Raw genomic sequence first — 13,781 nt, forward strand, 5'->3', positions numbered from 1 at the left:
TCATCGACATGTTTGCCCGACATATCAACTGGGGCGGGGCGACTAGCACAACCAGTAGAGTCAAACGCTATATTGTCGAGCCTATAGCAGTTGTAAGCATTAAATTTGTTGTTGGCTAATGGCAAGTTATTCATTAAACTATTATGAAAATTTCGCACAAATGCATGTTATAATCTTATACTAATTCTGAAAATCACCGTTAACACTTATATTCCCTTGTACTGATTATTAACAGGATGGCATCCTGAATCTTCGAAAATTCGATGCACAGTCGGATGACATCCTAACTGCTAAGCTTATAAAGTTGTTCAAGATCCGCGGCCCGGATAATTCGGCTAATCCTTCCAAGTGTCAGTTGGTATGGAATCATTTTCTTATGCGCACCTATTACCAACATGTGGTCGTGACCTGGTTTGACCATAATTCAATTAACCTAAAAACTTGTAATACCAATTGATGTGTCTGTGATACATCATGTCAATGGGGCGCTAAATTCGTCAATCGATACAAAACAAATGGCCTAAATGATAATGTTTTAATAAAAATAGCCCAATAATAATTCGAATTTAGCATCGTAACAAAATCAAGACAATTTATACTTTAGACTGTGTTATCTTATACATCGTACCTTTGCCGGTGCGATCTATGCCAATAATTATGGCCATTAAGGTATGCAATTGAATGTAGTAGAATGGTATACATATCACGCCAGCCATTCAACTGTTATGGTCGATTTAGTGAAAAATATCCGATCACAAAAAACACGTTCAATTCTATTGTAAAATTGTTACTTCAATTTTCTACCAACTTTATAATTTCCTAACAATTTTATATAACCCAATACAAACTATTGATGATTACTACCACTAGATGTGATTACAATTGTAATCCACTTGTCTAAATTTGAAAAGAGTGAAATATCAATGCTGCCTGTACAACCTCGTCAATAAGTTGTAACACCCTACTAACTGCTTGTAACACGTACATATGCAGTATTCCTAAGTTGGGATAACCACTCTAATGTCTCGTTCGCAAAATATAGTTACACATCATTCATCAATCTCATTCTCGGGGGCGGCGACGTCAGCGCGAAGTTGCAATCCCTGGGTGTTATTTCTTCCCTGAAATGCGTAACGATGGTAAATCAGCAATATTATTAATGAACCATACGATTAATGATATACGATATCCAAGTCTCCAATTAACAACAGTACACAAATATGTGCTGTAACGATAAAAGTTTATCACCTGGGGTGAAGGTGCAAATACATGATATGCATCAACATCACAGTGTGTTAAAAGTGCTGCACGCTCCTCCTACATTACATAGTATAAGTAATCGACTGTCAACAAATCATTACCAATCCCTATATTGCTCACTTAAAAAGTTAAATTGGACTAGACATTATAATAAAAATGATATATCAGACCATTAAGACATCTCTTACAGAGTTATACTTGGAAAAAATAGAAAATCTGGGATGCATCCATTCTGTAGGGACACTTCTAGGAGGCCCCTGATTAGCCAAACGGTGACCCTTCGAATAATAAAAAATAATATGTTATTAAAGCGAGCATACGTTAACTACATAATTTGCATGATTTGACAGCTTTCAGGTGCCCACCATTACAATACTATAAAAAAAGGGTTAATATCAGAAACCTCCCTTGAGATTTCTTCTAATCACACCTAGAATCCTTCATATTTTCGAAATCACATTTAGCACCCCTGGAATGACAACTTTGGTATCATTGTCCGCCGAGTCATTATTTTTGTTCCACTGTTACCCGCAATGGTGAACTCTATTTATGTAGACTTAATTTCGGAAACCTCCCTTGAGGTTTTCCCTAAATTATGTAAAATTATTATGTAATTATGTAATATTTTTTGTACAAAGTGTAATTCTAATTGAACTATGTGTAAAATTTATCAACACAAATACGATTATTACATATTGGACTCATATGTACACTAACAACTTATCAGACTTCTATTGTAACGATGTACAAGAAATTTACATAAAATTACAAAATGTTCAAAAAATGTTACACGATTTAGGGATGGTTGATCTAACAATTGTTCCTATCCCACTCCCTAATATTAAATAGCTATAGAGTTTCCAGTGATGTTGACTTTTGGCAATGGGCATAGTGCCATTGTCAAAATTGCAATTTCTAAGTGAATAATAACATAATCTAAAAGATGTTTAAAGATGATGGGAATTCATGAGTATATAGCATTAGCAATCCATTTTTACTTGATAATAGGGCATCGCAATATTAATAACTTACAAACTCCATTCGATTAGGATGCACAAAAAGCTATTTATACGATTCCATTTTCATAAAAATGGAAGAGCAAGTTTATTTACAACTACAATCACATATTGAAACTATTGCTGCCATTATTAGAATCCATAGTCACATTTTTTTTATCACCGTTCAGATCAATGTAACATTTTTTAAACAATGTGTAACTTTACGTGAATTATTTGTAAAACTTAATAACAGAAACACAATCTATTATAAAGATGTACAACAAGCTTACATAAAATTACAAAATGTTCAAAACATGTTACACTGCTTAAGAACGATTTTGTAGTGTTACAAAAGTTGGAGGGATGTGAGTTACATAAATAGAGTTCACAAGGAGGGTAAAAGTGGAACAAAAATAATGAGGGGCTGATAATGATACCAAAGTTGTCATTTCAGGGGTGCTAAGTGTGATTTCGAAAACATGAGGGGTTCTAGGTGTGATTAGAAGAAACCTCAAGGGAGGTTTCTGATACTAACCCTAAAAAAAAGGTAGCTCTACTACACGAATAAGAAGGTCTTTATTTTAACTACTAAATATATACATACCGTTTCACTTTCATCGATATTCGGAGCAATAGCGTTTGGAGGGCCATTCACTGTCTGGCTCATTGAATGCGTCTACGAGTTTCGTATGGACCAAATCATTGTATAAGACAGTCAAAATAGGTATATCAGGAGGGATGACAGCCGTAACAACATTATCACACAATGTAAGATCAATGTAACTATTGATGCTGTTAGAAACATCCAAATAAAAGCAACGGTCATGTCCGTTTTATACTAACCGAAACAGAGTCAGTAGATGAACGACATCCCATAAACATGTATTCCTCAATTGAAACCGATGTCGGCTCCGATTCTGAGGCCTACAGTATTGACACGGCAATAATATTATTTCATCATGAATGATACCTAAACTTTAGTTAATAGCATAACGATAACTTAGTTTTAGCATAAATGTTCCCCGAGTACCAAAATTTGATCCATACCGTAGTCTGTGTAGTCCTTGATAATCTAGATTTTCTTTTTACTCTGTCAAATTTATCGATCCAACTTCGCATCACTCTACTTTTCTTCCCACCACCTCGTTTTTTAATGCCTCTTGCGACTACTGCCTCCCCCATTTCATTCACAATTTCAATTTTATCCCGTTCCTCCATATTCAGATTTTTTTGATTTTGCAAAGGTTGTTCTTCACTTTCTGAGAGGAGGAGCTCAACTCTCTTTGCCAAATCGGATATGACAGTGATTGCTACTTTGCTGGTGTCCTCCGACATTGCTGCTCGAGTTGCGACCTTAATCATGGCTGGAGCGAGCTCCCGATAACGAGTTGAAATCATTATTTTAGGATCAGCCACAACTTCCCGTCTTCGCCGATCAAAACAGTCTCCAGCCCGAGCTCTTTTTGTCCATCGCCTCTTAATGTATTCAGGAGGAATTATTTTTATGCCCACAGTATCAAACACCTTCAACGCGTGCCCACATAAAATGCCTTCATTCTCGTATTTTTTGCAACTACAACGTACACTTAGATCATTCCGATTGAATACCACTATTCTTTCAGGTCCTCCATCATACCTCATGACCGCAAACTCCACAATCATCGCTGCATCTTGCTGTCTCAATATAACCATAGCTGTTGACTCGCCATATTCATTTTGGAATGCAACAAATACGGTTGGTGAATACGTCTCTGATGCATGCACGAGCATAGGTGTTTGCCTTAACCCGACCATGGGGAGCTTTTGCCTCATTTCATATTCTGCGATCAGTTCATTATGTCTCTTTTCATCAACCACCCGATTGAAATGTCTAAAGAACTGCACAAGGTCATGATCCAGTTTCAAATGATTTTTAATTGCTGCATTTAGGCTTTCGCTGAGTTGGGTGCTTCGCATTCCAGCGGTCCATCTTTCTTTCATCATGCACCTTGCCCATTTATCACGAATTCTATACAATCCGGAGAGCCATTCATTATTTTCAAGATCGTGTTTCTTCACCATCGCCTCCCACACCCTATTGAATTGTTCCACTTCTTCAAACTCATACATGCATGCACCAAACATGTATGGAAGATCACTATTTTCCTTGTAGTGATTGCCAAGATGTTTCATAAAATTACGCCTTATGTGAAACGTACATAGACCGTGAAATGTTTCAGGCATAACAACTGAAAGAGCGGCTGCCATAGCATGATCTTGGTCGGTTAGTATGGTACTTGGACGCTTTCCGCACATTGCTTCTAGAAATGTACCAAACACCCATTTGAAAGAATCTATAGTCTCATCATACATAAGGGCAGCACCGAATATCACAATTTGCCTATGTTGGTTAAAACCCACAAACACTCCAAGTGGCCGGTATTCTTTATTTGTTTTGTAGGTTGTATCGAATGTGACTACGTCTCCAAAAAATTTGTAGTCAATTAACATTCCTGCATCAGCCCAAAAGATATTCGTTATCTGCTCTTCACAGTCCAACTGTACGGCATGAAAAAATGATGGATTCTCGAGTGTTTGCTCTTGAAAATAATTCAGCATGCTACCTGCTTCTCCATATTTCAAACTCCTTTCCCGTCGAGTACGAAGATATCGTTTCAGGTCTTCCCGAGTATATCCCACATTTCCCATCCCACCTGCCTCCTTTCCCATAAGTTCATGACTCTGTTTCAATGAAAGCCCAGCGTCCTCGCTTATTTCAGCTTGGAATCCTTGAGCCTCGCTCACTTTTCTTTGTGATGGCATCATGTGCGCACATTGAACAATGTGCAACTCATGGTTATGCTCTAAGACAATGTCATGCACACGGTACTTCATTGTTCCTCTAAACAACACGATAACCATTTTAGCTCCACACCCTGTTTTCGTCGGCGCTCGTGTCCTCTTTGGCATCACATCACCTTCGTACTTGCGCTTTACACCTTCCTTGCAGCAACTATATCTCCTAGACGTGGTCACGCCGTCTTTGTCTTTATTCAGATAGTCTTTACGTACACTAAAACCCATTTTAAAGGCATATTTGTTGTAAAACTGGTACGCATCCTCTTCGCTGTTGAACTCCATTCCTAATTCAGGGGTCCCATCTTCTGCCAATTTGCTGCAATCCATTACTTCTGATCCTGTCAATTATGCATCAAACACCCTAATTTGCAACACTTCATGAACAGTATGTACATAAACGACAACATATATGTATATTACCATTCATATTGTGTTATGAATCATACATTACTCATATACCAAATTCTATTATTACGCTATCAATATGATTAATGATTCACATCACCTTACTTTTACTCTAAGACAATCTGTGTACAAATACAACTCCATGTACACTAACTTATACGGATTGTAATGTATTGGTCACACGATGTAAGTCTATTTTAACTGTATGTACATCCACGCTGGTGATTATATTTTGATTCTAAATTCTTTAGCTCACTGGACCTTATGTCATTCGTTAATGACAACCGCATAAAATAGACTAAATAGTCTTTGTCTTTATTTAAATAGTCTTTGCGTACACTAAATCCCATTTTAAAGGCATATTTGTTGTAAAACTTGTACGCATCCTCTTCCATGTTGAACTCCATTCCTAACTCATGAGTCCCATCTTCTGCCAATTTCTCTACAATTCATTACTTCTGCTCCTACCAATTATGCATCCAACACCATAATTTACAATAGTTCATGAATAGTATGTATGTAAACGACAACATAAGTGTGTATTACCGTTTACAATATGTTATGTTACACACATTACTCGTAAACCAAATTCTATTAATACTCCCATCGATATGATTAATGATTCACATCACTTTACTTTTACTCTAGTACAATGGCATTATCTATGTACAAATATAACTCCATGTATACTAAGTTATACGGACTGTAATGTGTTTTTCACTCCATGTAAGTCTATTTTAACTATATGTACATCCACTCTGGTGATTATATTTAGGTTCTAGGTACTTTGTTTCATTGGACGTTATGTAATTCGTTACTGACAATCGCCTAAGCCAATTTCTGTGCATTTTCTACTATTTAGGTTCTAGGTACTTTCTAGGTACTTGCGTTTTATACCTTCCTTGCATGAACTATATCTCCTAGACGTCGTCACACCGTCTTTGTCTTTAGTTAGATAGTCTTTGCATACATTAAAATCCGTTTTAAAGGCATAGTTGTTGTAAAACTTGTACGCATCCTCTTCACTATTGAACTCCATTTCTAATTCAGGGGTCCTATCTTCTGCCAATTTGTTACAATCCATTATTTCTGCTCCTACTAATTATGCATCAAACACCTTAATTTGCAGCAGTTCATGAATGGTATGTACATAAACGACAACATAAATGTATATTACCATTCATAATGTGTTATGTTACACACATTATTCGTATACCAAATCCTATTATTACGTTCATCGATATGATTAATATTGTACAAATACTCGTACACCAAATCCTATTATACTCTAAGACAACGATATTATGTATGTACAAATACAATTCCGTGTACAATAAGTTATACATATTGTAATGTGTTGGTCACATGTTGTAAGTATATTTTAACTGTATGTACATCCACTCGGATGATTATATTTAGGTTCTAGGTACTTTGTTCACTGGACCTTATGTCATTCGTCAATGACAACCGCCTAAGCCAACTCCGTATTTTTTACTATTTCTATATTTTGAGGGCCAAATAAGCATTTTCTACTCATTGTAATATATTTATTACATCATGTAATTTACTTACAACACCAGGTACACCCATTTATTATTCACATAGGTCGGTCTTTTCCTCTGTTTTACCTCATTTAATTCTGCACCTCCATTATATACACACTGCATGGTCAGGAGAGAAGGGCAAACTAAGATTGTGTCATGAGTATGGACCAACTATTAGATGCACAATGATTCATATCAATTGTAATAGAGTACCTATAACCTGTAACTAATTTACAACAGGATGTACATTCGTTCACTTGTTAAATGTGACTTTATTTCTCTCATCTTTCACTAATTCCGCTTGATTTCAATACATACCCCTGGGTCTTCCGATGACTACTATCCCATTATAGTTCATCACTGAAAAGCTAAATGCTCACACACACACACAGATACGGTACAATTTTACTATTCTTCTATCATCTTCATATGATGTCTTCAGTGAATCTAATTTCATCTTTCATTTAACAAATGTGCATTTGGATGACAAATAATTGGCCACAGTTAGTTATATGGTTCAGTCACGTTACCTTCGTCTGCTAATACACTCTACATTTCACCAAATTCAGAGAGTGCAGCTGCTTCTGCTATTAAGTTGAAGGACAGAATCTGGTGTTTTATGACATGTTGAATTTCCTCTGTTTGCTTCTACCTTCCTGCAAGCCTTGTAAGCATTTAAAATGGATACAACATTTGCTGACCCAGTCACCAAAGTCTCTTCTCAGTTTCTCGGTAACACTCTCGGACGGAAATTGTGTCGAGTTTTCTGAGAAAAGAAAACTAAGATAAGAGTTTTCTGTCAACTCCCTATCTTCAGACGGAGCACGCCAAGCCTCTTCCTTCAGCTCTCTGAATTTTGTGCTACAGTTTTCTAAGAAAGAAAACTGAGATACGAGGTTTCTGAAAAAAGAAAACTGAGCTCCCTATCTTCAGACAGAGTACGCCAAGCCTCTTCCCTCAATTTCGTTTTGTGCGGCTAATTCAAAATTTCAATTTGCTTTTCAAAATTTCAACTCTACCGTTTGCTCCGTCTGATTCCGTTTGGAAGTCCAAATTTTTTAATTTGGAACGGCGTCGTTTTTGCCCCTTCTTAAGCCTTCTTGACGTGGATCATTTTTCTCCTCATGTTTTTGCTTGTGAGAGGACCGTTCAGGAGCGGTCAGCCTGACGACCGCTCCTGCCCCGTATCCCTGTGAAATGGACTATCAATTATATAGATTTGATTAGACCAAAACAACACTCTGATACTTTTTATAAATTTTTTTCATGACAAGTGGAGTACAAACTCCCAACATACCGCCCAAAAGTGGACACTTGCATCATTGTCATATGACAAAAAATTCAATATGGTGAGTCACAGGCCACTTCCACCGCCCAATTTGAATAAGCCCCTTACTCGAGGCCCTACCCTAGTTATGTTTTTCCAACGATTCGTTACAGGTATTGATTTTTATTTAAATTTCTTTTTAAAAATTAATAACTTGGCTTATATCATACTCATATGTCCAAAAAAAAAAAAAATCAAACCAAATACTCAACTATAACATCAAATATTAGAAAAACAATAATTAAAGCACAATCTGAAATTCAAAGTATTACAGATCTTTATATCTATACTATATTAAAAGCACGAGTTTGAATTAGTGGATTAGTTACATTACATTTTCTTCCCATAATACCCTCACCATAAAATTGAATGACTACATTAACTTCTCAAAGTCGAATGCCTTTTTCATGATTATCGAGGATATTTACGTAATAACAATGATGAGATTTTATTTTAGTAAAGTAGTTTTCATTCAATCAATGCCGTGCACGTCAGGGCGTAAGGGTTATCTAGATTTTAGTGGATTTGACTGAAAATTACAGCACCCCTTGAGTCCTAACGTGCACCGTGTTAATTTGAACCCCAGGTACGGAGCAGGTCATTTTAGATGTCCAAAGACTGTAGACAGCTATTTAATTAGTTGATTAACTAAGGTCTTGTTTGGATAGCAATTTTTCTTATGTTTTTCGTGAACATATTTCTCAATCACCTTTTTATTTCACATATATAAAATCGTCACGGTAATTTTTTTACAAAATAATCCAGAAAAATGCAATCCAAACAACCTAAGATTTCTCTACATTTGAAAGGCAATCTAGCCAGGTCCCATCCAATCTTGAAAAAATCTCACCCCACAGCCCTGACTGCTTCCAGTTTATTGTTGCAGTTCTTCCCGAGCGTTGACTTTTCATTGAACTTTAAGGAAGAATCATAATTCTATGACCAAACAAATTTAATGCGGTTGGTTTCCATTCCATGTCCACATCCTAACCTGGAAAAGCATCTCCTCCTACTCGAGCTTCCACCCCTGGCCCTTGTTTTCTAGTCGTTTTTTGTAGGTCCTAACTTTTAATTATTTTTTTTAAATAATAACTATAAAGGGGTTATATATAATTTTTAAAATTATAGAAAATTATATGAAAGATTGCTAAATTAAAGGGAGTAAAGTGTATTTGACCTTTTTTTTAATAAATAATAAGTATAATTATGTCATGCTTGTACAACAAAAAAAGAAAAATCAATGTGGTGGGTCCTGCTTCATGTGCACTGCCCCAATTTTGTAAAAGTCTCCCTTTCTCGTGCCCACAGCCTGAGTCTTGTTTTTCCAGCAGTTCTTCATATGTGTTGATTTTTATTCGTTTTTTTTTGAGAAAGTAATACCTAAATTCAAGAGGGAAAAAATGAATCCAAATATTCAACTATAATATCAAACACTAAGAAAAGAATAGTTAAAGCTCAATCTAAAGTTCAAAGTATCAAAAAAAATTTTCTGTCAAAATTTTTTTGTATTTTTCGTGAACTCATTTTCTATTTATCTTTTTATCTCATACATATCAAATCGCTACAGTAAATTTTCCTACAAAAAATCCTAAAAATAGCAATTCGAACAAGAAGAGAAAAAAAGAATGAAGTGAAGTTCAACAAGCATATATAGGAATGCTGTAGGGGTGTGCCTCCATCCCCACCCCAATACAATCCTCTCCATTTCTTTAGCCGTCAATCCTTCTCCATGCTCCACCACGGCGTCACCAAACAAATTTCTCCCCTTCCCGTCTATCTACGCCGTCAGCCCTGCTCCATGCTCCACCACACGGCATCACCATCCTTCTAGAATCCGTGACGTTCTTCCACCCCAATACCAAGTGTTCCTATCGTCACAATTATTTTTTCTTGTCCTCCTCTGCCCAATAGGTCTTCTCATAAGTCCCCCACGTGTCCGATACTGCCATAGTGTTTTGAATTTGTATGCTTTGTAGAAGCTGAAAACTATACATGACTTTCGGATTTCAATGGCTTCACGGATGGTTTTTTTTTTTCAATATATATAAACTAGCTAGTATGCTTGATCTGGAACTCATTGAGATTACTATGGCAAAGTGATTTGTCAAATTGGAGCAACTATTGGATATTCAGGGCTGGACTTTGTTTTTTAGTTTAGCTACTGGGACGTGTAGATTATGGGAAAGGGTTTGAATTTCAAAATTATTGACATTTGATGACCATGTATTGCATTAGAGAAATAAAAAGGTTACCTTCATGGGGTCCAGAAATTAAATCCATTTTTTGTTGTTGTATCTTCAGATGGGTAACTTGTCATTTAATTAAAAGTTGCTTTGGCTAGAAAATTTAGCTTTAGCAGTATATTGCCAGACTTAAGTCAGAAGTTTTTAGGCACTCTACATGTACGTTTACTCAACCAAATACTAAATAAATAAATAAATAAATAAAATAAGAACAAATACTAGTGGACTATGAGCAAATGCAACATTGCCTGTGATCCCAAAAAAAATGTCAGATTCTTTCTCACTTACTTCCATTGTTTTGTAAAAATCTGCATTCTGTTTTGACGATTGTATTGCGTTCTTTCTTCTTTTGGCTATCTGGACTGAATTCCTGTGACGTCATAGTTGCAAAGCTTCTTGATCATGTTACGAACAATAACATGATTTTTTTAATTCAAGAAACCAACCATTTTGTGCTTAATTTCTTGCTTCTAATTTTGCCATATGTTTATCTTCTGTGATGTTCTCTGTTCATTTTTTTTTTTGGGGTGGGTAAAAGCTCCATTTGGCACATTTTGGAAAGATCTTTTCCCCCTACTTCGTTGAGTCATGAATCATTCCATCTCCTGATATTTCCCCTCACAGTTCTAGATTACAAATCCTTTGGAAGTTCTACAAAATTAACCAAAAGAAAAAAGAAAAAGACATAGACAACCTCAATAGGTTGTTTGCAAAAAAGTAATAAGAACTTTTGGTTCTTAGGGCTCTTAGTTTTGCTTTGGAGTCACCAAATCTCCTCAATTGTTATTAGTTGGCTTAAGGATTATTATCCTAAAATGTAGCATTATTATTGCACTAGATGCTCAGTAATGTTCTTTTCCAAAAAAAAATATTATTACAAGAACTTTTACTTTTTTGTGTCCAGTTAGAATTTTTTTTAGATCTTACTTTTACTTGGCTTGCTTGATTTGATTTTTTTTTTTTGTGGTTAAATGAGGTGGAGGAGGAGGAAGTCTGAAGCAAGTGATGGTGATTATGATGTACGCTTTGAGATTCAATTGTAATAAGACAAGTATTTGTGTTCGCTTGTAGTGTTTTTTTTTTTTTTTAAACAAAACCAATTTATTACTTTTTGACATTGTAGTAATTATTTCAAAATTAAGTTTATAGTGATTTTGTAGTCTGAATCATTCAATTTTGTCATTCTTTTCGATGTTAACGTCTGTAAAAAGGTCAAGTTTCTTTCTATGTATGGTTTAACATTAGATTTGAAAAGTTTGGTAGTAATATTAGACTGTTAATCATGGTTTACTAGTAAAAGGGTCAAGTTTCTTTTAAATTATAGTTTGATCTGAGATGACCCTACTTTAATTTAGAAATTTAGCACGATTGTTAGCATATGAATCTATTTGTAGTCGATGAATGTATCATAATATTCTGCCATGTCTCACATTGTTCTGCCATATAACAAAATACCTCATTTTTACCAGCACAGGCCAATCCTAGGCTGGGCGTAGCGCAGGATCCAAAGACTAGTAAAACTTAAAAGAATATTTCCACGTTCCATTAAATTATCATTTTAACTAAAATTAACGAAATGTACTGGGACATGATTGTGAATTTAGAGACCCAAAAAAAGCCCCTTAAAATTTTAATATTATTCTTTTCTTGCTTTTCTTCTTCTTTCACTCCTCTATTGCCAGACTGAAGGTACCACATTCCCATCAGCACACAATCAATAGCTTAGGCAAGTCTAAAACTAGAACCAACATTATACATCCGCTGCAAATGCACCCAAAAGGAAATCAAAGACCATCTATGCTCCCAAAAATGCTTTGATCCCACATTAAACCTCCCTATAAATCCATCAAAATCCCAACTAAAATAATTAATCTCAATGAAAACTAGAATGATGGTACTAAAGTTGAAGAAATGTCAAAAGTGACGGAAAAAGGCTGTCATATGAATAAAATAAAATTGCTCTTACTGGTCTTGACTTTTAGAATTCATCAATTAATTTTTTTTAAACCGATTTCATGGGTAATCTTTGAAAATTTCAGCAGCCTCAAAATTGTACCCATGATTGTCATTTTTTTTGTGGTAAAATGAAGCTGAAGACAGAAGGTCGTAGTTTCATGTATATTCGAGACCCTCAATACCCTCGAACTTTAGTGGCAGCAACTTTTCATCTCTACAAGTCGGATGTCAAGACACTCGCCCGAAAATCAAAATGCTTCACCTTAAAATCTCGATCTATACCAGTGAATGAGACACCACTTGTGGCTTGGATTCCAGAACACTAGAAATTTTTTGTAATATTTTGAACATTAAAAATTCAGTAAGAAAGATGGGAGAGTTAGATTTTTGAGTGGATTGGTGAGGAGTAGAACCAGGGGAAGGGATCTTTCCTTGTAAGTTGAGATGAAGAAGAATCAAATCCAGAAAGAATAAGATAAGGAATAAAAAACAAAAAGAAAACAAAAAAGGAATGAAAAAGGGTTTGGAATCTTCTGTCCCCAAATTAGTCTCTATCCCCTCTGCTCCTTTTTTGTACAGCTGTCATGTGTTTTCTAAATTTTTGTTAACCCAAACTCAAACAATGATAAATTGCAATTTTGTCATTTATTTTATAATTAATTTCCCCTATTACCTTACCAAATGTGGATTAATTGTCTGATTCTACTCACTTTTGAAAATTTGCATTGATTGCAGGGAGTTGGGATAAATATGGTAAAAAGGCACAAACAAGGCCCAAACAAGGGAATTTGAGTAGCAGTCAATTTTTGGAGACTAATTCAATTCGGTTTCCTTATCTATTGGAGGATATGCGTTAGACTTGGAGAGAAAGGAGGACACTTTCTTTTTCTGTTCTTTTGGTAGTTTCCACAGAGGAAGGAAGTCAACAAAGACTAGGACTCTTTTCCCTTTTTCTTTTCTATTAGCCGTATGGTGGGTAGACAATTAGTAATAGGATTTAAATAGTAGAATAGCAGACATTCTTGACTACTTTGGATTTTGACGTTTGCATCTTATTCTTGTGGCTTATTCCATCGGATTGCTCCTCTCAATTGAGAGACGATGTATGCAACAATTAAATCTAGAATTTTGCATAGATTTTTCTCAACGGAGATGAACTAAATCTATCCTTCTAGTCAAGGAACAACGGAGGATTTGGTTCGACTAAAAT

At 35.5% G+C, this 13,781-nt stretch overlaps 1 protein-coding gene across 1 annotated transcript; it reads right to left on the reverse strand.

The window, feature by feature from the left end:
- Window positions 1–1,049: 1,049 nt before the first annotated feature.
- Window positions 1,050–6,585, reverse strand: LOC113766733 (protein FAR1-RELATED SEQUENCE 5-like). Its single transcript, XM_027310890.1, has 7 exons — window positions 6,399–6,585; window positions 3,306–5,434; window positions 3,102–3,182; window positions 2,863–2,934; window positions 1,431–1,538; window positions 1,249–1,317; window positions 1,050–1,121 (listed from the first exon to the last, which is right to left on the reverse strand). The coding sequence occupies exons 1-7, from the start codon at window positions 6,583–6,585 to the stop codon at window positions 1,050–1,052; spliced, it is 2,718 nt and encodes a 905-aa protein (XP_027166691.1).
- Window positions 6,586–13,781: the final 7,196 nt, after the last annotated feature.

Source organism: Coffea eugenioides, chromosome 3 (assembly GCF_003713205.1).
Source record: "Coffea eugenioides isolate CCC68of chromosome 3, Ceug_1.0, whole genome shotgun sequence".
NCBI classification, from domain to species: domain Eukaryota; kingdom Viridiplantae; phylum Streptophyta; class Magnoliopsida; order Gentianales; family Rubiaceae; genus Coffea; species Coffea eugenioides.